The sequence below is a fragment of the Cryptomeria japonica genome, chromosome 2 (assembly GCF_030272615.1).
Source record: "Cryptomeria japonica chromosome 2, Sugi_1.0, whole genome shotgun sequence".
Classification (NCBI taxonomy): Eukaryota; Viridiplantae; Streptophyta; class Pinopsida; order Cupressales; family Cupressaceae; genus Cryptomeria; species Cryptomeria japonica.
In genome coordinates, this window is record NC_081406.1 from 653,916,003 (window position 1) to 653,943,634 (window position 27,632).

General features: G+C 35.1%; 1 protein-coding gene across 1 annotated transcript in view; it reads left to right on the forward strand.

The window, feature by feature from the left end:
• Positions 1-27,632, forward strand: part of LOC131038390 (myosin-11) — a 298,247-nt gene that overhangs the window by 241,902 nt on the left and 28,713 nt on the right. Inside the window, exons 26-30 of the mRNA XM_057970810.2 lie at positions 274-388; positions 709-759; positions 867-956; positions 1,052-1,222; positions 26,125-26,277. Coding sequence (XP_057826793.2) covers positions 274-388; positions 709-759; positions 867-956; positions 1,052-1,222; positions 26,125-26,277 — 580 coding nt within the window. The remainder of the gene's footprint in view (positions 1-273; positions 389-708; positions 760-866; positions 957-1,051; positions 1,223-26,124; positions 26,278-27,632) is intronic.

The following is a 27,632-nucleotide window of genomic DNA, read 5'->3' on the forward strand; positions in this document are numbered from 1 at the left end:
TATATATGAACATGCTCAAAAGGGAACTGGATCTCTGGACAATTCTTAGGCTGAAAAAAACTAAGCAATAAATAAAAGACAAGTATTGAATTGATGGCAAACCAGAATTTTTCCATTGGTTCCATATTTAGTAGGGCTTTAAATTTTAATTATATATCAAAGATAAAACGTACAAGTAGTCTAGTCATCTTATGAAACTCGTAGTTTCACGCCATTAGATTTTGTCTTCAAACTTCCTCTCCATTGAAATTTTTCTATTCCTCTATATTGCAGATTGGAAAATAAGGTATCAAGTTTAGAATCTGAAAATCAAGTTCTACGACAGCAAGCTTTAGCTGTTCCTTTATCTAATGTCCTTGGCAACCGTGCAAACCCTATGACTATGCAGGTACGGTACTCTTCATTTAGAGCAATGCAGGTTTACTTTTATCTTTTATATCTTCTAATTGAAATGAATACTATAACATATCAAATGCATCTTTTGGTAAAAGATGTAGTTTGTATTCTTTTATTTAGGAAGGCTTGAACTCTTTGCCTAAATAATTTGTATCTTGTATTTGCTTTCCATTGGGGAATTATATTCTTTTAAATAAGAAAGGTGGTCTGAACATAGAATCAACTAGACATATTTCAGTTGTTGTGTTGTTTCTGGTTTCATTTGACTTCCTATGACCATGAACTTTAATTATCAGGAGTTTTGTGATACAGAATATTCCTGAAGTTAACTGGCTCTCTAATGGGGATCGGAAATCTATGTTTGTAAGATTCTCACCTCTCTTTTTTCTTTTTTGAATTGTAAATTCAATTCTGAGAAATTGTTGCTCATCTTCCTGCATTGGCTCACAAAAGAAATTTTGGGATATTAGGATTCACCAATTGGCTCTCAAATTATAAGAGAACGGAATAATGTCCTCTCAGAACCACGGCAATCAAAGTCCATCATTGATAAGCAGCAGGTATATTTGTAATATCAAGGTTACTGATTGGGAATGGAATATATATTTGAATTTATGACTCTATCCTGATGGATTTGAGCATTGCTACCTGACAGGATAATCAAGAAGCTCTTACCAAGTGTGTCAAGCAGGATGTAGGATTTAGCAATGATACACCTGTTGCTGCCTGTATTATATACAAATGCCTTCTTCACTGGAATGCTTTTGAGGCTGAGAGGACACGCATATTTGACCACATTATTCAAACAATTGGCTCAATTATTGAGGTAAGTTTTTCTATGAAGGTGGCTTGTTTGTTCATACAATTTGCTGTTGATATTGGAGGATTAATTATATATCTGACAAAGAAGCAAATAAATGGAAAAAATGAAAAATAAATATATCATTTTTTTAATTTTTTTTCATTTAAAACTATGCCTGGTAAACTTTTTAACGTGACCGGTGACGCTGGCATGACATGCCCTCTGGCTCCACGTGAACGCTTTTGACCCGGAGCTATGAACCGGTGAGGCCACAAATGGGGGACCTCATCCCCACACTTCACTTGTTCAAATCCGCGAGCACAATGGCCCAGCGAAGGCACAAGGCCTTGCAAGCACAATGGTCTCGCAGGGATTTGAACCTTGGTGGCTGCTTCACCAACGAAGTGTTTAAACCACGACACTACATGTCCAAAGACGAAAAACAAATATTCATGGAGTCATTACGTAACGAATTATATTGTCTTTGAATGCTTTGTCAGTTAGTTAAATAAATGTTACAATGACATTTTGAACACAGGCAAAAAGATATATTTAAGAAAAACTAGGATCTAATTATATAAGTGAACTGCATACTTCACAGATGGTCTTCTGGCATGCAATGATCCAGGTAGCTCAACCTGGAATTTTCCCAGCTTTTCCTATAATCGTTGAGGGCTTGCCAAATGCTTCACATTTTAATACAAACTTATATCAGTGAACTGCATACTTCCTGCTGCTCTGCTGGCTTTCATACCAAAACATGCTTGGAATTTTATGAGTCTTTCCTATGATCAGTGAGGTTTGATTAGACACTTAACATTTTAATGCAAAGTCTGAATCAGCATTTTGAATTCATGGAAAACATTTAGCAGTATGTGATGTTTTATTAGAATTCAATGGTGTAGATTTTGAGTGAAATCCATTGACCCATAATTCATTAGGAGTGGTTTACAAGAACTCATTTCTCATGAGCATGAATGGTCTACTTACGCTCATTGCATCTACATAATGCTCATAGGTGTCAAGCACTGATACTTCCTATGGGCTCTCCTATCCTAATACTTCTTTGACTAAAGTGCATTAAACCAGGGAGTTTCCTCCAAGATCAAGTCCACTTAGCTTGCTACCACATTTTTAAAACCTTGACAAGGTATTGTACTAACCATTTATTATAGAGATCATAAGCTTATTCGTTAACAAGTAGGTGCTGGTTTGTGTAGTGTGCCAAATTATGCGATGTTTATAAAGATTCAACTGCATGGTTTTGAGTCAAACTTATTGACCTATAGTCACGAGTAGTGGTTCACAAGAACCCATCTCTCAAGAGCATGAATGGTCCACTTAGCTCATTATATTTGGGTGATGCTCATAGGGGTGAAGCATCGTGACTTCTTGAAAGTTCATCCATCATAGTAATACTTTGATTTAAGTGTGCTTAACCATGGAGCTTCCTCCAAGATTAAGTCCACTCCGCTTACTACCCCATTTGCAAAACCTTCAACAAATGTTGTGCCTAATGAATGAGCTAAGGAGCTCTATAATGAATAATTCATAAGGCACAACTTTGGTTAAAGGTTTTGCAAATGGGGTAGCATGCCACATGGACTTGATGTTGGGGAAAACTCCATTGATAAGCACGTTTGAGTCGGAGTGGTATTGGGATGGGTGACTTCTAAGAATTCCTAAAATTTCACCGTTGTGAGCATTACCTAGATGTAGTGAGTGCTATGTGGACCATTCATGCTCATGAGAGATGGGTTCTTGTGAACCACTACTCATGATATGTGGGTCATGTGTTTGACTCAAGAACTATGTAGTTTAATCCAAATAAACATCATGGTAGTGGACACTTAATTCCTCATTTATGGATTGGGAGAAACAGAAAAGATTAATATTAGGCAAGCTAATATTAGATATTATGTGTACTTCAATGTTATTTGCTTATGCATTTTATAAGGGAAATTTTTTTCTTCCATTTTATATTTTATATTAACTTCAGTTTTAAAGTATGAATTGAATTTATATTAGTGTATACATTATGTTTTTTAATAATTAAAATTGTAAAAGATAATAATTAACTTATTCAGATTTGATTTCTATTAGATATTAGGTGAAAGTTAATATTGGACGCTTTTGAAAAAAATCAATTATTATAATTTAAAAAATTTAAATAATAAATTTTAATAGTGGGTTAATTTGAACATACCAACTTGTAATTCTTATCAGCAAGATAATTTTATACTAGTAATCTCCAGATTAGGAAAGAAAAATTATGCAGACTCAAATTCAAACTTTCAGATCAACAAAACAAACATCTCAGAAAGAATAAACAGTTTCAATATATCAACTCAGTTGGTATTCTGTTCCATAGTCATACAATTCATTAGTTTGTTCTAATATATCTCTATGCACATTTAGGTAATGCTCAGACCTTTCTGTGACAAACAGAGACAACTGAATGCATACAATAATTAGTCTACCTGACGGCACACATACAGATTAGCCTGCGCCCATACTGGTATGCAAATTTTATCTCAATGATTCCTATATAGACTACCAGAATTTTCCTGTGATTATGGTAGTGTACCTTAGCATTGGTGCACCTGGAAGAAACCTAACAAAGACTATATCTTTGATTGTGGCAGCGTGTCTGATCTTAGATATCGACTCCTTGTTTCTTTACTCCCGCATTCAACTTTCTTCTATCATGAATGCTGGTCCAAGCCCTATCACCACGTGAGTCTACTTTGCTGTGTCACAGACAACAGCAAATAAATGCTTGATTCTTAACCTTTGAGATCGCTGCTTTATGTGAAAGTCTGAGCATGTCGTGGAATGCTCAGCTCAGCACCCTGCTCTTATAACATCGATGAATGAGATCAATGGCACTTGCAGAGGCATTGGCAGAGATAGCACCATAGTATTCTAGTCAAAACTAATGACAGGGATTTCGTCCTGCCAAAGGGCTTCCGCCAGGGTTGCATCTGGAAAGGAAGTTGCATTTGTATATTGCATCTGATGTATAAAATCTTCCCTCCTAAGCTTTAATTTGATCCCCTATATATATCAAACTTGCATAAGCTGGCCTTAACTGCAAACCAACCCAGTGTTGGGCAAAGTAGGTTAACCCAAAACTTTATTTTAAAATATTTAATAATTTCTTTTATTAAAATTTTATTTATTAATTATTGGGGCTGGCCAAGAGTTGGAAATAGGGAACATTATAGTCCTCCCATGCCAGAGATTGCTTGTCCTCAAGCAATCCACACTTGCATACCAAAACTGAATGCCAAGATTCCATATTAACCTCAGACTCTCTGCTTTTCTACTCCGCTAAGCTACTTTGAGATGAACATATCTCTTCCAAACTCCATCAATGATCTTATCAATCATGGAACAAAGGAGTGCTAATGTTTCTTGGCCCATCTTCATGTAATCGGAGTGCATAATTATGGGACATTCTAGATAAAACTGCAGGTTCTTCTTCATGGCCCTCAGTCTCAAACAAACCCATCATGACAACATCATTTTGCATTGTATTGCATGGACAAATCATTCTCATATACTATGAATCCTCACTACCAAATGCAATTATATCCGTACCTAAAGTTTGGGTTGATGTTGCCTGGACAATACTATCTTCTGGCATTGAGAAGTCCAGAAGTCCTCCAATTTGACATCACGAGTTTCTAAACTTTCGTTCTATTCCACGATCATCACTTCTTTCTTGAGCTCTCCTTGTGCCCTTGCAGTCTTCTATTAGAATATTTAATTATATTTTAGTCACCTATATTTAGTTCCTTGTTTAATGGTCATTTAGCTTTTTAGTTAGTTAGCTTTTAAGCTTTATTTAGCGTTTAGCTTTTTCTTTTTAGTTAATTAGCTTTTAAGCTTTATTTAGCATTTAACTTTTTAGTAGTTCACTTTAAACGACTTGTTCTTAATTTAGAACATCGTCTTGTAATCTCTATATATATGCTTGTATATTGTTGAATACATTATCCAATTATTGAATCATTCATTCAATTTATTTTTCATGGTGTTAGAGCGGGTCGATGGGATTCTTTAAAGTTTGGCGATTTTTTTAATAAAAATTCATGGCCTTCTTTCTGGAATATTTTCCAAAATTTTTTTAATTGTTTTTTTATAAAAAAAACGATTTTGCTTTTTTGAAGGCTTTTTGAGAGTTTCAAGGGTTTCTGGTTCGTGGGCGAATTTCTTTGTGCTGGGCAGCAGTTCATGTTTTTTTTAGGGTTCTAGAGATTTTCGGGCCTGCAACCTGTAGGTTTTTTTTGTAGATTGAAAATTTTCCTAGGGTTTTCACAATTTTCGACTAGGGTTTTGACCCTTCAGTTCAAGTTGAAATTTTATTTTGGTTGCAGATTCTTGGTGGGTTTTTCGAGACCTCAACTGGGTCGTCGTTAGATTTTTCTAGGTACATCGTTTTCCATGCCTCAATTTTTGAGCCATCAGATCTGCATTCTGTTTTCAAATTCTTGGTGGGTTTTTCGAGAGCTTTTTTGAGTTGGTCTCAGATTTTTCTGGGTGCCTCGTTTTCCATGCCTCAAATTTTGTGCCAGCAAATTTGCCCTGGAATTTAAAATCAGTTCGCAAATTTTGCTAATTTTGTGGACGTCGAGAATTTTGCTATCTTCTGGGCACCGTTTATGCTGTTTTATGTTTGCAGAAAATTTAAATTTTTGAGTTTCTTCCAAACCTCAAAATTCATGCCTTGGAATTCTTGCTAGAATTCTCCTATAGGGTTTTAGTTTTTTCAGCAGCTACTTCTATTTTGATTTTTTTTAAAAAAATCAGATTCTTCTATCTCTTGCTTTCACTCAGTTGACCTCAATCAACTTCGGTTTCCATGATGGCATCTTTGACCAGCATCATGTTGGAACACAGACAAAAGTTCAACAACTACCACAACACCTGGAAGCAGTGGATGTTCATGATATCTCAATATTGTTGCCTTGATCAGATTGATTTAGGCCAGACTTCATCCTACAGGTCCCAGGGTTTTCAATTTTTGTTTTCCTCAAAAATTGTTCACAGGGTTTAGAATTTTTTCCTTGAAAATTATTATTTGTCATCTGCAAAGCTTGCATGGGTTTTCTGATTTTTCGCCATAAAAAATCATGGGAGGGTTTTGCTTAATTTTTTTCTCAAAAATCAGGTTTTTACCACGTGATGTCTATTATTTTACCACGTGATGTTGTCTGGTGTTTTCCCGCATGATGTCTAATGTTTTACCGCGTGATGTTTGGTGTCTTACCATGTGGTGTTTTGGGTCTTGCCATGCGAAGTTTCAGGGTTTTGTTTGTTTTTTTCCACAAAAATGATGATTTGTATCTTCAGTTTTGGAGGGTTTGCTGATTTTTCTTCAAAATCATGGTTTCAAGTTTTAGTTTGGTTACCCAACATCAGGTTGGATGGATTCTGGTATTCTTGGTCATTAACACTTTTCAGATCTAGGGAGGGTCTCCACCGCAGCAGAGTGTTCTTTTCATTTGAGATCAAAAGACCTGCTGTGTCTTCTGTAGGGTAGTTAGTAGATAGAATGACCATTAAGGGAGGATATTAGAATATTTAACTATATTTTAGTCACCTATAATTAGTTCCTTGTTTAATGGTCATTTAGCTTTTTAGTTAATTAGCTTTTAGCTTTTTAGTAGTTCACTTTAAACGACTTGTTCTTAATTTATAACGTTGTCTTGTAATCTCTATATATACGCTTGTATATTGTTGAATACATTATCCGATTATTGAATCATTCATTCAATTTATTTTTCATCTTCATCATTTTAGGTTCCATCTTTGTTGCTGCTGAGTATTCCTCTTTTTTTCTTATTCACCTTATGTTATCATAAAGTCTCCATTTACTTGGATTTATCCAATCTAGATACCCCAAATAATCCTCAAACGAAAATACAGATTTCATTTGATCAGACAGCCCCAAATATTCTTCAAAGATTTTAATGGCTTCAAGTGTTTACCTCTTCTGAAGCTCTCCTTGCAAGGTTGCTCCTCATATCTTCCTCTCCTTCATCCATATGTTTGGAACTCAAAATATGCAATAAAGGTTATATCTTGTCGGATAGTTGGACCTATGTTCATATATTTAGTGTGACATCTTGCCACTACTTTAGTAGGTTCTTCTGGTTGTCGTAAGGGCATTAAATCCATAGCTCCGTCCTATAATGAGGCTGCAAAACTTCTCACAGGCTGGCAGGAAGGTGGTTCTGATACCACTAAAAGATAGCAATTTGTAATTCTTATCAGCAAGAGAATTTAATAGTAATAATGTCCATATTAGGAAAGAAAAAGTATGTAGACTCAAATTCAAACTTTGAGATCAACAAAACAAATATCTCAGAAACAATAAGTAGTTTCATTATATCAACTCTGTTGGTATTCTGTTCCATACAATTCATCAATTTGTTCTCATATATCTTTATGCACATTTAGGTAATGCTTGGACCTTTCTGTGATAAACATAGACAACTGAATGCATACAATAATCAGTATATTAGATGACATACATATAGATTAGTTTGAGCCCATACTCGTATGGAAATCTGATGGCAGTGATTCCTATATAGCCTGCCAGTATTTCCCCGTGACTGTGATTATGAAAATGTGCCTTAGCATTGGCATACCAGGTAGCACCTATTGATGACTGTGACAGCGTGTCTGATCTTAGATGTTGGCTCCTTGTATCTTTATTCCTGCATTCACCTTTCTGCTATCATGAATGATGGTCCAAGCCCAATCACTACCTGAGTCTGCTTTGTTGTGTGGCAGACAACAGCAAATAAACATCTGATTCTTAACCCTTGAGATTGCTTCTTTATGTGAAAGTCTGAGCACATCGTGCAATGCTCAACTCAGCACCCTGCTCTTATAATGTCAATGAATGAGATCAATGGTGCTTGCAAAGGAATTGGGAGATATAGCGCCATAGTATTCTAGGCAAACTAATGACAGGGATTTCGACCTGCCAAAGGGCTCCCTCCAGGTTTGCATCTAGAAAGGAAGTTGAATTTGTTTAGTGTGTCTGATGTATAAACTCTTCGTTCCTAAGCTTTGACTGTTAAAGATGATAGCTTCCGTCAGATAAATATGATCATGAATGAGACTTACATCATTGGAATAATTTATATATGTATACCAATATACATAATAATAATAATTGAGTTTATTATTATTATATATATTAATATACATACATTAATATTCTTGTTATAATATGATCATGAATGAGACTTACATCATTGGAATATTTTATATATGTATACCAATATACATAATAATAATAATTGAGTTTATTATTATTATATATATTAATATACATATATTAATATTCTTGTCATGAATAAATTAAATTTGATTAAATGATCTAATGGCTGATCATATATCGATCATCATCTTCCAAGTATAAATCTGTGATTGTGCATATCTATACCCTGTCGATAGTGTGTATCGACTACCTTCTTCGATTTACCATAAATCGATAATGTGTATCGATTTACCATAAATTGATAATGTATATCGATTAATGATTCTTCATTTTAATATACCGATTGTGAATCGGTTGTGTTAAATGAATTGTTAACTATCAATTAGAATTGGTTTGGTAAATGAAACGGTTTGTGTTAATGCATTATGAAACTAACGATTATGAATCGGTATGATGTTTGTAATAATAAATGAACAGACATATCGGTGGAGAGACATGTCTCCGTGGACGGAGACATGTCTATCCATCGATGTGCCTTCTCATTTATATATATATATATATAATTCACAAACAGATCGATGAAGGTGTTACAGCAATCAATAAGTACATGCCTATGAAGATCGATCTATTCTTCTCACCCAGCAATATATTTTAATCATACTTGGTGAATTAACTTACTGTGTGCATTTATTAATTCCTCCTTACACTTGCAGCAACCTGCAAGATTCATAGGTTAGTAAGAGCATCATTTGTGAAACATAAAATTAGAAGATACCTCTATTCTATCTACTAAGAAATCTAATCTACATTTACATTGTATCAAAGCGAGGTCAAGGAAGATCCGATTAGATTTGAGATAAGTAGATTATCTATCGTATCATTTTGCTTTGAAGAAAAATTGCATTCCTTTCTTTAGAATGGCAAGCGGAGTCAGATTCGAAGATCGTCTTGAAGGAGCATCAAACTTTGTAGCATGGAAGTTTAGGATTATGCTTACCTTGAAGGAAAATGAACCAGATTCATTTATAAAGGGAAACATACCTGAACCAGACAATGATGTTGAGAAAATTCAATGGAACAAGAACAATGGAAAAGCCATGAAAGTGATTGTGGATGCAATTAGATACCATATAGTTCCAGTTATTTCAAAGTATGACATAGCATACCACATGTTCAAATCACTTGAAGACATGTATGAAATAAACAATACCAGTAGAGCTCTCACATTGAAAAGACAACTCCATGATGTGAAGATGAATAAGGGAGAAACTGTCACATAATATTTTATGAGGATCATTGAATTAAGGGCCCAACTTTCTACAATTGGTCATCAAATTGACGACAAGGAATTAACGTTGATGGCTCTAAATGGACTCCGAACTTCATGGAATAATTTATTCAAGGAATAAGTGCACGTTCAAAGCTCCCCAAGTTTGATTGGTTGAAGACGGATTGCATTTAAGAAGAATCCAGATTGATCACCAGAGGGATTGACCAACATATCACCAATGAAGATATTCATGTGTTGAACTCTCACTCTCACAAGAAAGGGAAAAAGAGGAACTTCAAGAGGAAGAAGGACAAGGGCACCAATAGAAAAGGCTCTTCCAAAAGGAGGATTGACATATCCCAAGTGCAGTGTTTCAGATGTGATAATTATGGACATTATGCCCTGAAGTGTCCAGATAGGCCAAAACAACAAGTCTCCATTGTTGAAATTGAAAAAGCTAGCATGGAGAATGAACCTGACAAGTGTCTCTTCTATTCAGCCTTATCAAGCCAAGTCTCAACCAACCTCAACACCTGGGTGATTGATAGTCGAGCCTCGCGTCACATCACCAGATTCAGAGAACACCTAGACACTATGGTAGAGAATTCTAATGAGGAAGTAACCATTGGGGACGATTCTAACTACCCAGTCAAAGGGATTGGAACATGCAAATAAATCTGAAATTAGGCATATCTCTTCAGCTCACAGGAGTATTATTTGTACCAGGGATTAAGAGAAATCTAGTATCCATTTCTACACTTGAAGACAAAGGGTATAGGATAACCTTTATGGAAGGCAAAGTTCTAGCATGGCCAAAGAACCTCATAATCAAGAAGGTTCATACTATAGGAGTCAGACACAGATGCCTTTACAAACTATGCACTACTCCCTCTCAAGCCCTAATTCACGAGACTTCAAATTCAAACGAGATTTGGCACAAAATATTAGGACATCTCCATTTTCGTGCTCTACCCTCCATAGAGAAAATGGTGATTGGTTTGCCTAAGATAAAACAAAATCATGAAGGAACATGCAAGGGTTGTGCCCTAGGAAAGAATACAAAAGGAACTTTCCACAATAGTAATAGCAAATCTAAAAATGTATTAGAACTAGTTCATTTTGATTTATGTGGACCCATGTTTGTAACCTCTATAGGAGGATTCTTGTACTATGTAATATTTGTAGATGACTTCTTTAGGAAAACTTGGATATATTTTCTTAAATGTAAAGAGTCTGAAGAAATCTTTATGAGGTTCAAGGAATTCAAAGCTCTTGTAGAAAACATATCTGGGAAGAAATTCAAAACATTAAGAACAGACAATGGGGGGAATATACTTCAGACATTTTTAAGGAGTTTTGTGTAAATGCTGGAATTAGGAGGGAGTTTACATACCTTATAATCCCCAACAAAATGGGGTGGCAGAAAGAAAGAATTGGACTATATTAGAAGCTGCTAGAGCTATGATGTATGATCAAAACATAGAAATTTCATTTTGGGCTGAAGCCTCTAGAACAACTGTCTACATCCAAAATAGATGTCCTCATTCACTTCTAGACAACAAAACACTTGAAGAAGCATTCACTGGCATCAAACCTGATATAAGTCATCTAAGAATCTTTGGTTGTCTGGTCTACTTACATATACTTAAAGAAAAGAGGTCGAAGTTAGAACCCTTAGGCAGAAAAGGAGTGTTTGTAGGCTATAGTGAAACATCTAAAGCCTATAGGATATACATACCTGCCCAAAGATTAATTGAACTTAGCAGAGATGTCATTTTTGAGGAAGACATTGGTTTCAGGAGATCCAGAAGCTCTCTTGAGATAGAAGATCAAGATCCTCCTAACAATATGGAAGAGGATCATGCTCCTGAGATTCAGAGGGAGACTCTTGAATAAATTGATAGTGAAGATCAAATTGCTCCCTTAAATGAACCTAGTAATGAAAACCGAAAAAGATCTCTTTGGGCTAGGAAGATGATTCAAGAAGCCAAGAATTATACAGCACCATAGGGAACCTTCAGGGAAAGCAAGAGACCTCATAGATTTTCTAGTTATGTTGTCTTGATGAGTGAGATCATGAATTCAGAACCATCCTGTGTTAAAGAGGCTCTCAATCATCAAGTGTGGAAAGATGCTATGTCAGAAGAGTATCAGTCCATTATAAAAAATGATGTCTGGGAAATCGTACCAAGACCTAAAGAAAAATCTGTTGTATCATCAAAATGGCTTTTCAAGATCAAACATGCTGCAAATGGTAGCATTGAAAAACACAAAGCCCGGTTTGTTGCCAAAGGTTTCTCCTAGAAAGAGGGAATTGATTATGAAGAGAATTTTGCCCCTGTTGCTCGTTACACTTCAGTTAGAGCCGTAATTGCTATTGCAGCATCAAAAGGATGGAAGATACATCAAATGGATGTGAAAACCGCATTCCTGAATGGCACGATCGAGGAGGAAGTCTATCTAGAGCAACCTGAAGGATTTGTTATACATAAGGCTGAATCACATGTTTGAAGATTGAAGAAAGCTTTGTATGGACTCAAAGAGTCCCCTAGAGCCTGGTATGAAAGAATTGATCACTACCTCTTGGGGTTAGGGTTTTCCAAGAATGATGCAGATCCAAACCTCTACTTTAAGGTAATTGATGGTGATATGTTAATTCTTATTTTATATGTTGATGACCTATTAATGACAGGAGAAGATCACCTAATTACCCAGTGTAAAAAGGACTTAGCTTTAGAATTTGAGATGAAGGATTTGGGTATCCTACATTACTTCCTTGGATTAGAAGTTTGGCAGCAGGCATATGGCATCACGCTGAATCAAGGAAAGTATACTATTGACATTTTGAAGAGGTTTGGAATGATGGAGTACAGACTCATGTCTACACCTATGGAAACAAATTTGCACAAATTGAAGGAAGCAGCAATAGACTCAGAATTTGCAGATCCCACTTTCTACAGATAGATAATTGGATCCTTGATGTATTTGGTCAACACTAGACCTGATATTTGTTATGCAGTGAATGCACCTAGCCAGTTTATGTGTGAACCAAAGGAGATACATCTTGTTGTAGCAAAACACATTCTGATATACCTTTGAGGATCAATTGGATATGGTCTTAGATACAAACATGTAGACCTAGATCTATATGGATACACTGACTCAGATTGGGCTGGAAGTGTGGTTGACCGGAAAAGCACATCAGGATGTTGCTTTAGTTTAGGATCAGCAATGATCTCATGGATCAGTAGAAAACAATCCTCAGTTGCACAAAGCTCTACAGAAGCTGAGTACATTGCAGCCTCCATGGGAGCAAGAGAAGCAACGTGGCTTAGAAATTGCTTGTAGGGTTGTTTGGTCAACCCTTGAATCCTACTGTCATCCATTGTGACAACCAGAGTTGCATCAAGCTTTCAGTGAATCCAGTGTTTCATGATAGATCAAAACACATTGAGATCCCTTATCACTATGTTAGAAACATGGTAGAAAAGAATGTGATCCAGTTGGAGTATATTAGTACAAGTGATCAAACAACAAACATCCTCACCAAGCCACTCTCCAAGATAAAGGTTGAACACTTTCGGGATAAACTTGGTATGGTTGAAAATGTAAATTAAATTTGAGATTGAGTCTCTAATTATTTTATTTGTACTAATATTTAAAGATGTTTAATGTGTAAACTCTTCTATTGTCATGTGTGTGACTCCATGACTTCATGGGCCCCTGTGGACATTGTTGAAAGGTGACGATTTTTCAATAATTAACACTTGTATCTAATTGATGTTGTGAAGTGACGACTTTACAATGATCAATTTTACTATCATGATGGATATCATGTGACTTGATATCTGTGGACATATCATGATAGTTAATATCTCTTAGACATTATGGTAGATATCATGAGACTTGATATCATTAAATAAAACATAATAACTCTGCAAGAGATCATCATGGTGGATATTATAAGTCTTAATATCCGTGGATATGCCATGATCTGATATCCATAATGGTAGGCATCATGAGACGTGATGCCAAGTGCACATACCATAAAGATGGATATTTATGAGATATGGTGAATATCATGTGACTTGATATTCTTGGTCATATCATATCTCCTGATATCTTGATAAGGTATCTATCTTCTTGCACAATTAATGGATCTATTGTGTTACGCTCTTGGATAGATTTATCCTAGCTAAGAGGGAGTGTTAAAGATGATAGCTTCGGTCAAATAAATATGATCATGAATGAGACTTACATCATTGGAATAATTTATATATGTATACCAATATACATAATAATAATAATTGAGTTTATTATTATTATATATATTAATATACATACATTAATACTCTTGTCATGAATAAATTAAATTCGATTAAATGATCTAATGACTGATCATATATCGATCATCATCTTCCAAGTATAAATCTGTGATTGTGCATGATCTATACCTTGTCGATAGTGTGTATCAACTACCTTCTTCGGTTTACCATAAATCGATAATGTGTATCGATTTACCATAATCGATAATGTATATCGATTAATGATTCTTCATTTTAACATACTGATTGTGAATCGGTTGTGTTAAATGAGTTGTTAACTATCAATTAGAATCGGTTTGGTAAATGAAATGGTTTGTGTTAATGCATTATGAAACTACCGATTATGAATCGGTATGATGTTTGTAATAATAAATGAACAGACATATCGGTGGAGAGACGTCTCCACACATGTGGAGACATGTGTGGAGACATGTCTATCCATCGATGTGCTTTCTCATTTATATATATATAATTCACAAACAGATCAATGAAGGTGTTACAGCAATCGATAAGTACATGCCTTTGAAGATCGATCTATTCTTCTCACTCAGCAATATAATCATACTTGGCGAATTAACTTATTGTGTGCATTTATTAATTCCTCCTTACACTTGCAGCAACCTGCAAGATTCATAGGTTGGTAAGAGCATCATTTGTGAAACATAAAATTAAAAGATACCTCTATTCTATCTACTAAGAAATCTAATCTACATTAACATTGACTTGATCCCCTATATAAATCAAACTTTCATAAGTCAGCCTTAAGCACAAACCAACCGAGAGGCGGTTAGAATAGGTCTGACCAAAACTTTATTTTAAAATATTTAATACTTTAATTTATTGAAATTTTGATTATTAATTATTGGGGCTGGCCAACAGCTGGATATCAGGAACATTACATAATTTCTAAAATAAAAAAATGCTGCTCTCAAAAACCTATTGTTGCTCCCAAAACCCTAATCCTGATTGGTTTGGCTAATATAATTTTTGCATGCCTTCGGGCTCTTCTAATGGCAGTGACATTGGTGCTTTTAGTGATCTTACCTTGCATGTGGTAGAATGGGAATGTTAAATTCTTGTAACATCGGTAGTGCTATTTCATGATTCCGATACATTAATGTGATTACATGTTAATACATTAACAAATAATGAGTAAATCAAAATTATATAGATGCATTTACCACCGGTTCACCGTTACATGTTATCGGGTTGTGATTAAACGATTATTAACAAATCGCGTTCCTCCCGATCGAGCAAATAAATGATACTAATGTTTGTTAAAGTGTTGTGGTGAACGGTACTTAGGGAAGAGAGGTGTCTTCCCATGTGGGAAGACACATCTCTTCACTACGTAACCCCTCATCCACTTATATAACATGCATACATTGAGGAGGATAAATACACTGAAATCAATAAGTGTGTTCGCATCCTTCAATTCACATTGCAGTAGATCAAATACAACTTTCAGGTTATATCTCCATTTCTCCTATCTTTTGATCACAAAATTTTAAATAAACTTAACATGGTATCAAAGCAAAGTTAAGGAAGATCATTTTAAAATTCTGTAACGATCTCATAGACTTTCACCCGGCCCTTAGAAGATCATATTCCTATAATTCTAATGGCAATCAGAGTTAGGTTTGAAGATCGATTAGATGGAGCATCAAATTTTGTATCTTGGAAATTCAAGATCATGCTTGTTTTGAAAGAAAATAAAATTGACTTCCATGTCGAGTGAAATTCCTGAACCCTCTGATGATACAGAGAAAATTCAGTGGAGCAAGGACAGTGAGAAGGCTCTAAAGATAATTGTGGATTCAGTGAGAGACCACATTGTGCCAGTTATTTCTAAATATGAGATGGCTTTTCAGATGTTCAAAGGCCTAGCTGACATTTATGAAATCAACAACACTAGCAGGGCTCTCACCTTAAAACATCAACTACACCATATAAAGATGAATAAAGGAGAAACAATTACATCCTATTTCTTCAGGATCATTGAGCTTAGGGATCAACTATCCACTATTGGACATTTAGTAGACACAAAGAACTTGCTATGATTGCCCTAAATGGACTTCCTACCTCATGGGAATCATTCATTCAAGGAATCAGTGCTCGCTCTAAATTTCCTAAGTTTGATAGATTGAAAATTGATTGCATTCAAGAGGAATCTCGGCTTGTCACAAGGAATAAAACAAAACAATGGTAATGAAGACATTCAAGTTCTAAACTCTAATTCCCACAAGAAAGGAAAGAAGAAGAACTTTAAGAGAAAGAGGGACAACGACTCAAATGGAAAGAGGTCTTCAAAGAAGAAGAGAGACATTTCTGAAGTACAATGTTTTAGATGTGACCAATATGGGCACTATGCAATGAAGTGCCCAGACAGGATCAAGAAATAGGCTTCAATGGTAGAAATTAAGAAAGGGAGTGATTCCGAGAAACTAGTCTTCTACCCAGCCCTCTCTAGTCAAGTCACCTCCAGTTCCAACACATCGGTGATTGACAGCGGAGCATCTCGACATATCACTGGATTTCGTGAGCACCTAGATACACTTGTGGAAAATTCAAATGAACAAGTGACAATTGGTGATGACTCAAATTATCCAGTTATGGGAATAGGAACCTGCAACATCAACCTAAAGTCAAGCATATCCCTACAGCTGACTGGAGTTCTATTTGTACCTGGTATAAAGAGAAACCTTGTCTCAGTTTCTGCACTTGAAGATAAGGGTTACAGATTAAGCTTTATGGAAGGAAAGGTACTTGCTTGGCCAAAGAACTCCACCATCAAGAAAGCCCACACCATTGGAGTAAGACAAGGGAGCCTCTACAGACTTTGCACCACTCCACCTCTAGCCTTGATTCATGAGACTCCAGATTCGAATGAACTTTGGCACAAAAGATTAGGGCACCTTCATTTCCATGCCCTACCTAAGATAGAAAAGATGGTGATTGGCTTACCCAAGCTAAGTCAAAATTCTGAAGGAGCCTGCAAGGGGTGTGCTTTGGGAAAGAATACTAAAGGGTCTTTCAATTCTAGCATCAATAAATCCAAAAATGTATTAGAATTAGTTCATTTTGATCTATGTGGACCCATGTCTGTTCCCTCCCTAGGGGGATTTTTATATTATGTAATATTTGTAAATGATAATTCTAGGAAGACCTGGATATATTTTCTGAGGTATAAAGAGTCTGAAGAAATCCTTTCTAAAACTAAGGAATTCAAAGCTCTTGCAGAAAACATGACAGGTAAGAAAATCATAACCTTAAGAACAGACAATGGGGGGGAATACACTTTTGATATGTTTAAAGATTATTGTATAAATGCTGGGATTAAGAGGGAGTTAACTGTACCTTATAACCCACAACAAAATGGGGTAGCTAAAAGAAATAATAGTACTATAGTAGAAGCTGCTAGGGCTATGTTGTTTGACCAAAATATAGAAACCTCATTTTGGGTTGAAGCATCTAGGACAGTTGTGTACATCCAAAATAAATGTCCTCATTCTCTTCTTGATAATAAAACCCCCGAAGAAGCCTTTACTAGTAACAAACCTGACATAAGTCATCTCCGGATCTTTGGGTGTCCAGTCTATATTCATGTCCCCAAAGAAAAGAGATCAAAGTTAGAACCTTTTGGAAAGAAAGGGGTATTTGTTGGGTACAGTGAAACCTCTAAGGCCTATAGAGTTTACATACCTGGTCAAAAGGCAAATTGAACTAAGCAGAGATGTCATCTTTGAAGAAGACATAGCATTCAGGAGGTCCAAAAGCTCTAATGAATTAGAACACCAAGATCCTCCTACAAGCATAGATGAGGATTCCACCCTTGAGATTCAGAGGGAGACCCCTGAAAACGCTGAGCATGAAGTTCAAGGCTTACCCTTAGAAGAACATTATCTCGAAACTAGGAAGAGACCACTTTGGGCTAAAAAGATGCTTCAAGAAGCTGAAAATTATGCTGCTCCAAAGGGGACCTTCAGAGAAAGTAAGAGGCCTAACCTATTTTCCAGTTATACTGCCTTGATGAGTGAGATCATTGATGCAAAACCTTCCTGTGTTGGAGATGCTCTCAAGCATCAAGTTTGGAAAGATGCTATGTCAGAAGAGTATCAGTCAATTTTGAAAAATGATGTCTGGGATATTGTGCCTAGGCCTAAAGGCAAACCTATGGTATCTTCTAAATGGCTATTCAAAATCAAACATGCAACAGATGGCAGCATTGAGAAGCGCAAAGCAAGGTTTGTTGCCAGAGGTTTCTCTTAGAAAGAAGGTATTGACTATGAAGAGACATTTGCTCCTGTTGCCAGATACACTTCTGTCCGAGCAGTTTTGGCTATTGTAGCATCCAAAGGATGGAAAGTCCATCAAATGGATGTTAAGACTGCTTTTCTGAATGGTAAGATTGAAGAAGAAGTTTATTTGGAGCAACCTGAAGGTTTTTTGATTCATAAGGCTGAATCATATCTCAGCAGATTAAAGAAAGCTCTAGATGGATTGAAACAGGCCCCTAGAGCATGGTATGAAAGAATTGATCACTATCTCTTGGAATTAGGGTTTTCCAAGAATGAAGTAGATCCAAATCTCTACTACAAGGTAATCAATGGTGAATTATTAATTCTTACTCTTTATGTTGATGATCTACTAATCACATGAGAGGATAATTATATTTCTCGATGTAAGAAAGAATTAGCCTTTTGAGTTTGATATGAAAGATTTAGGAATTCTCCACTACTTCCTTGGATTGGAAGTTTGGCAGTAGGCAGATGGTATGATCCTTAATCAAGGAAAATACACCATTGATATACTCAAGAGATTTGGAATGATGGATTGTAAATCCATGACCACCTATGGAGACAAATCTGCACAAGCTAAAGGAAGCAGCTGCAGAATCAGAGTGTACAGATCTTACCCTCTACAGACAAATTATTGGATCTCTAATGTATTTGGTAAACACAAGACCTGATATATGTTATGCTGTTAATGCACTAAGTCAGTTCATGTGTGAACCTAGGGAAATACATCTTGTTGTTGCAAAGCATATTCTGAGATATCTTCGAGGAACTATTGGTTTTGGTCTGAAATATAAACATGTAGACCTTGACCTACATGGATTCACTGATTCTAATTGGGCTGGAAGCGTAGTTGACAGGAAAAGCACATCAAGATGTTGCTTCAGTTTAGGATCAGGAATGATCTCATGGATATGTAGAAAATAGTCTTCAGTTGCTCAGAGTTCTACAGAAGTTGAATACATTACAGCCTCCATGGGAGCAAGAGAAGTAGTATGGCTCCGAAAATTGCTTGTAGGACTGTTTGTTCAGCCCTTAAATCCTACTGTCATCTATTGTGACAATCAGAGTTGCATCAAGCTTTCAATGAATCCAGTATTTCATGACAGGTCTAAACACATTGAGATTCATTATCACTATGTTCGAGATATGGTGGAAAGGAATGTGATCCGACTGAATTATATTAGTACAGGTGATCAGATTGCAAACATTCTCACCAAGCCTCTCTCCAGGATCAAGATCGAACACTTTAGAGATAAACTTGGTATGGTTGAAAATGTTATTTAAATTTGAGATAGTCTCATTTATTCTGATAGACTAATATATTTAAGATGTTTAATGTGTAAACCCTTTTATTTGTCATGTGTGTGACTCCATGACTTAATGGGCCCCTCCCCTGTGAACATTATTTAAGGGTGACAACTTTTCAATAATGAACACATGTTTCAAATTGATATTGTAAGGTGACGACCTTACAATTATCAATTTATCTATCTTAATGGATATCATGTGACTTGATATCTGTGGACATGTCATGATAGTATATATATCTCTGAGACATTATGGTAGATATCAGTTGGTTGATATCATTAAATAAACCATAATTATGATAGAGATCTTCATGTTGAATATTATGAACATAATATTCGTGGACATGCCATGAAATCATTATCAGTATGGTAGGCATCATGTGACTTGATGCCAGTGCACATACCTTACTTGATAACTATGAGTTATGGTGAGTATCATGAGACTTGATATTCATTGTTGAACCATATCTCTGAATATCACTACAGTGTGATAGCTCTTCTCTTCACAATCAATGGATGAATTGTGATGTTTTTCTAACATGAAATGTGTCCTCCCTAGTTAAGAGGGAGTGTTAAATTCTTCTAATATCGGTCGTGCTATTTCATGATTCCTATACATTAATGTGATTACATGTTAATATGTTAACAAATAATGAGTAAATCGAAATTATATTAATGCATTTACCACCGGTTCACCGTTACATGTTATCGGGTTTTGATTAAACGATTATTAACAATCGTGCTCCTCCCGATCAGGCAAATAAATGATTCTAATGTTTGTTAAAGTGTTGTGGTGAACGGTACATAGGGAAGAGAGGTGTCTTCCCATGTGGGAAGACACATCTCTTCACTATGTAACCCCTCATCCACTTATATAACATGCATACATTGAGGAGGATAAATACACCGAAATCAATAAGTGTGTTCGCATCCTTCAATTCACATTGCAGCAGATCAAATACAACTTTCAGGTTATATCTCCATCCCTCCTATCTTTTGATCACAGAATTTTAAATAAACTTAACAGGGAAACCATTTGCATTTGGTAGGTGTGGATTGGATGAATCACACACATTTTTTTGCAAAGGAAACGAAGATTTTGCCATCCATTCTTGGGTCCTCTCCTATTATTATGGTCTTTGCTAGATTGAATGGTTTGAAGATCTGTCTAAAAATTTCTGCAAAGGAGGATAAGATTTTTTTGTCTATTCTCAAGTCTTCTTGTGTAACCAAGTTCTCTATTAGGGGTTCCTCGAATAAGAAATGTTTTGATGGCTTTAGGAATGCACACTCTCAAAAACCTTCTCCAATTTGAAGGTAGGAGACTGCTCCTAGGATAAGATCAGATCTGGGTTTTTAAGGGTCGCATGAACCATTTAAAAGGAAATCCCTTACATTCACCAAGCACTCCCTTGTTCTATAATTTGGAGAAGAATTGCTCAAAGGAGATTTTTTTTGTCGCATATAGCTTGATTAGTTGCTTCAATTGCCTTTGTCCAAGCCTTCTAGATCTAAACAAATGGATATCGCAGAATTGGTGAACCCTCATGGAAGACGATATTGAAATTTACCTTTGTGCTTAGGAGTTTTTCATTATAGCTTTTGAATCTAGCAAAGATTGGTAATTTATCCTTTGTGGTCATTTTTGTAGTTGCAGTTAGCACATTCTTATGCTAAAACCATGCCATCAATCCCTCCATTGAATCCTTCGATGTCATGCCGATTTGGGTCCACCTACCAAATCTTCCACTTCAATTCCAGCTGGAGTCATTTGTTGAAGCCATCAGCAACATTTTAGGTAAATTTTGGTGACATACAGGGTCACTACAATATTTACTTATAAAACTTATGATCGGATTCTAGTTGATTCAGATATCTCAAAGAATCTTCCTGTGGATATCACCATGAAAGTTGCAAGTTGCAATTGGGCGCAAGTTTTGGACTATGAAGGGTTGCCATTCTACTACTGCAGATGCTATGATACAGGTCAATTTGTAGCAGATTTTCCGAGTAGAAAATGTAAATGTATTGTCCCCTTTTGAGATAGCTTATGAATTTGGGACAATTACCTTGTAAAATCAATTGAAGGGACTTCTTTCCTTAAAGTCTCAATTATTACTATGAATTACCACTTATGAATGTTTAAGTTATGCAATTGATAAGCTGTATATACAGATAATAATATTATTTAAAGAATACTTTGAATATTGATCACTGCTATATCTGATATGACTGATAACAATTATGCAAGATGATCTTCATGTTCGATGCTGAAGATATCAGCCTTCTCTGATTTGATGATGGAGAGTATGCTATATTACCTTCCGATTGCCTATGGCGATGAATTGCTATTTCTGATTATAAATCCCTTTATATATATATATATATATATATATATATATATATATATACATACTGATCTTGGCAATATGTGCTTGCAACAATGGTTCTGTCTCTGATAAATGCCTTTGAACTATGCAACCGAACTATGCCAAAAAAGGCTTATGCTCAATGAGCAGATCCAATGATGGATAAGAGATTAAAAAAGTTCTGAATGATGATTGATTGAGAGAGATCAATTGCCTACTTAATCTTGTAAATCGATAGGATGCCTCCAAGAGACATGTCCTTTGTCTCTTCATAACAATCGGGTTGTCATCCAAGGAATACCAATTAGTCTTTTTATCATAATCACTGTATAACTATCTCTAATTTTTGTCATCTTAAGGCATAACAATTGATCTTGTAATTGCCACCACCTTGTACACATAATCACTGTCTTTATATTTAACAACTCCTTTCTTTATTAATAATCTTAGATAATCATCCGATTAGTTGTCTTCTCCTTAAATTGATATTACTTAATAATACAAATCACTGTCTTCCAATTAAATTGACGCTTGTCTCACTTTGTCATATTCGATCTGCATATCATATTGTACTTGATATCTTTAAAGATTAATTGAGATATATTAGTCTCTAACCATAATATATCTGGCTTCTTCGATCTAATCAAGGCAATCGGACCATTATGTTGTAATTCATGCTTATTATTTGTCAATGCTTGATGATCAATTTTACTCTAATCATTATTGATTATTTGTGACTTTCCGTATGATCGATGTTGATCAACTTCAAGTAATCAGTTGATCACCATGTTCTACTTTGTCGGGTGCATGACTGATCTGTTTGTATGATCTATCTGTTGTGCTATGATCATCTTTTATAGAATCATTAATTGTTGCTTGTAAATATCTTTGGTCATGTACAGATAAATATTGATATCAACTGCATGGGCTGACTGATGTATGGATCACTTGCACATCTCCCAATAAAATTGATCATAACTTAATCCAATCCTTCTTCCATGAAGATGATCTTCTTACTTGGTATAAGAGAAGTATCAAAGAGGACTTGTCCTTATGATTGTCATTCTCAATGACTTGTTTTTGGTGATGCTTGATGGAGATATTTGTCATCATGGATTCTAGCTCATCATCTCTCTATAAAACGTGCAAATTAGATCCAAACCTTTCTTTTAATCCACCATAGGAACAAAAACAATAGATATCTAGCACAACATTTTTGGAGGCAAAAATGTCCCCCTTCAAACTCCTATGAAGGAGGAGGTTCAAAAGAAAATGACACAATAGATCACAGATGCTTCTTAGCCATTGATTGAGGATGTACTAAAGGATGAAGGAAAATGTACTGTAGAAGTGCAAGAAAGCTCAAATTATACAAGATTTAGGTCGGCATTAAATGCTTCTCCTCTCCCATATAGTTGGATAAGGATCAAGCATGATGATGTTCTATTAGTCATTGTGCATGTCTCCGTCCATATTTTTCCATCCTTATTTGGTACCTCTTGCCAATGTCCCCACTAGGTCACTCAAAAATAGTCATGATTGTAATTTGTGAACTTTTTATCTGTCCTTTTTCAGGGCTCGAGTCTTTCTGTAAAATCTTAATATTCTAATAGAAAGAGAGAGGGCCCTTACCCCTCACCTGATTGATCATCGTTTTCAATATTGGGTTGTAAAATAATAAAATAATCTAATATTAGTAAATATATTAAATAAGATATTGTTCATGAGTATAAAATCTCTAGTTTATTTTTTGGAACTTATTTTAATATCTAATTTGGTTTTTATCTATGTTTAATTAGTTGAAGTTCAGATAATTTAATTTATAAGTATCCTAAATGTAATGATAGCATGTGATTCTACCAATGTATTATTTTCAATTATCACATCACATCTATGAACGAATTGGGATATGTAAATGCTATTCAAATTTATGTTCAAGTGTGAATTTATATATATTATTATTTCTTTACTAATATTTTCTGTTTCTTATGTCATAGATTTCTGAAGATTACATTAATTATTTCGATGCATCCTCAGCATTTCATTTGCATATACTTATAGTTCTATGCTTCACTGATCAAGGCATGCCTTGATCGGTCATGTCTTTTAGACATGCCCAATCAAGACATGTCTTGATCGGTGCATAGACACCGTTTCAACTAATATTACCACTTATCATATGTTAATGCCGATAACTATCGGTCACATCATTTCTCTTTATCGTGAGTTATACCGATAGCTATCGGTCACGTTATTTAAGACATGCCCAATCAAGGCATGCCTTGATCGGTGCATAGACACCGTTTCAACTAATATTACCACTTATCATATGTTAATGCCGATAACTATCAGTCACATCATTTCTCTTTATCATGAGTTATACTGATAGCTATCGGTCACGTTATTTAACATGCCGATAACTATTAATAATCGGGGCAACATGAAGTAATATAGTTACCCAATAAATGATCGGGATAAGTTAATCATAGTCAACAGATAAATGATCGGTATTAACATGCATTTTAGAATGATAACTATTATAGTTATCATATGATAGCATTAATCGATGCTATCATATGATAGCTATGGTAGTTATAATTCTGGTCTGATCACAGCATGAGTAATATTATCGATTATGCATATAAGATGGTTATAACAAGTTCATTTATTTAATCATGAGGTCTATACTTAAATTGTAGTTATATCGATAAGGTAGATGATTGAATGAGAGATAAATGAAGTCTCTCATTCAATCATTTATCTTACCGAAGCTACTAAGTTTCAACAGGATATGTTTTCGTAGTGTATAAAATATTGTGATGGTTTATTGTGGATTCAACCATGTAGTTTGAAGTCAACCTTAATGGACCCATATGTCACAAGTAATAGTTCACAAGAACCCATCTTTCATGAAAAGTTATAGCGCTTGCTGCATCTACGTGATGTTCACTATGGTGAATTACCAAAATTTTTCAGGAGCTTACCTTTCACAAAATTACTCTAGTTCAGGCATGCTTAACCATGGAGTTTTTCCCACAAGCATTTTGATATTGCTTGCTACCCCTTTTGCAAAGTCTCCAAAAAGTCTCGTGTCTCATGAACAATTCATTATAGAGCTCCTCAGCTCATTCATTTCATACAAGGAGCAATAAACATAAATTAGTTCTCAACTAATGAAAATTTCATTATAGCTATGATTTGTGTCAAAAAAAATGCTGTCTTTTGATATATATGTGTGCATGTGCTTTTTTAATGAAATGCCATATCTGTATTTTGATATTGTATCTCTGTCAACTTATCTCTGCCCTGGACAGGTTCTAATCTGGGTTTCTAATATATTTTTTGTGATGTAGTAATTTGTTACTTTTTCTGGCCTTTAATGAATTCTTGGAACTTTACAGTCATAAGAGCATTTTATCAATTTGACATTTTAAACTGTTAATTTATTTGAGATTCAATAGGTTAATTATTGTTTATTTTGTGTTTGATCTTGAATAAGATGGAAGCAGTGATTGCCAAATGGCATATATATGTTCGGTGACAGTTCTTCAAAATTTTAGTAGAATTGTTAGACATTTGTAAATCTCTTATATCTGAGCAGGTTGTATTATCATGCTGACAATGCATGTGAATGTGCATATGTGCACGTATGAATAAACTTTTCCTGTACAAGCACAGTAATAGTGGTTTGTAGGAGCTAGGAGGAATCATGTCAAATTAGACTGAAGGGAATATGCCTTATGACAGCATGGCATGGCTATCAGACAAGGGCAGATTGACTTAAGCTAACTAGATGGCATTCCCACAAATGTGATGGCTTCCTATATGACACATTGACAAAGTCAATGTGCATCTATATGGAGTTCGTAATTTTTCCTTTTGTTGATTTAGTGTTCTTGTTTTTGAAGAAAGGATTAATCCCTGTAAACAGCTGATTTTTTTTATTATATTAAATTCCCCATCCTTAAATTGGACTTAATATTTTCTTTGTACGAGGATAGACGTTTAGTTGCTTTTGGTTCTGTCACATTTTTCAATATAAATATTTTCAGACATGTTTGCCTTCAAGAAAAGTGCAACAAATTATACTTTTTTAATACTTTCTGGTTGTTAGCAGGGAAAGGACGATATTGACACTTTCTCATATTGGCTTTCAAATACATCAACATTGATTTCCCTACTACAACATAATATTAAATTGAGTGGGGTTTCTACAACACCTCAACGTCGCTATGCTGGTTCAAGCACCCTTATAGAGAGGATGACACAAGTAAGTACAAGAAATATGATTGTATAATTTGATCCTCTACATCATTTGATTCATCCAACTAGATCAATTACTAAGAAACAAAACTTATAATGTATTGCAGAATTTTAGAGCTCCTTTACTGCAATTTATTTCAAATGGACAATAATTTTATAATAGGCATGCAATTGTAGATTTATTTTTTATTTTTGTTTGATGAATTTGTACATGCATTTTTTTTGCTAAAGGAATCTACTGTTAAGGGACCCTATACCCAGAAACAGTGTTGTCTGAGATGCCAACTCCCAGTTGGGAATTTGCACATCCGTTGAATTGTTCCATTTTTTCTTTTTCGGAATAAAATTCCACTTGTAGGTCATTAGTGTTCAAGAAAGCACTTCAAACATGTATATAATATTATTTTTTGAATTGTTCCATTTTTTCTTTTTCGGAATAAAATTCCGCTTGTAGGTCATTAGTGTTCAAGAAAGCACTTCAAACATGTATATAATATTATTTTTGGTTTATGGTTCGACAAGAAAGACCCATTTTTGAATTAGAAAAATACTAAAGCATAGCAGATCAAAATTTGAAAATAATTTCCTACATGTTTGCCTTTAGAACAGTCTGAGAGTTACAAAATCCTACTAACTTAGAACAGAAAGAAGAAATATCATTGATATCAAATATTATACAGCACTACACTGGACTGACCTTATAATTATATTTCTATCCACCTACAGACTGGCTATATTTCAATAAAATTGGGGCAAAGAGTTTGATGCTGCTTTTTCTGCAAATAACATAATGTCACGTTCTTCATCAAATGACAAGCTTATGGAATCAATGTATGCTTCAGATGATAGATTTTCCAATGAAGTTGCACAAAGTAGTCAATTAGACTTGTGAAAAGTGCCTTCAAATCCTTAGATGCCTCAAATAAAATGGGTCCCTGAAATTTATGTGCATGAGCTAATTATGATAGTAAAGTTGTAAAAGAAGCCAATTAGATTTGTAAAATGTGCCTCTAGATCCTTAAGTGAGACCATAAAATTATGTGCATCAACTTAAACATAGTGTTGAAATACGGAGTGATAAATGTGCAAGGTATGCAGACAAAACACCAGGAAGAAAGAAGTTGCAATTTGTATCATTGAATATAAATGGTCAGTTCTATTCTCTTTGGCTATGTTTAACAATTTGAATCATAGCACTTTTTAGCTCCCTAACTTAACCATCCAAGGCTCTATCCAAATCAAACTGTCAAGTTCCTGGTTTATGATCCTGGGAGTCCTCTATGTCCTTCATTGCTCTAAACCTTATCCATTCTACCATGGAAACTGTATTTTGGTTTGTTCAACCCGCCACAGTTGCAGTGG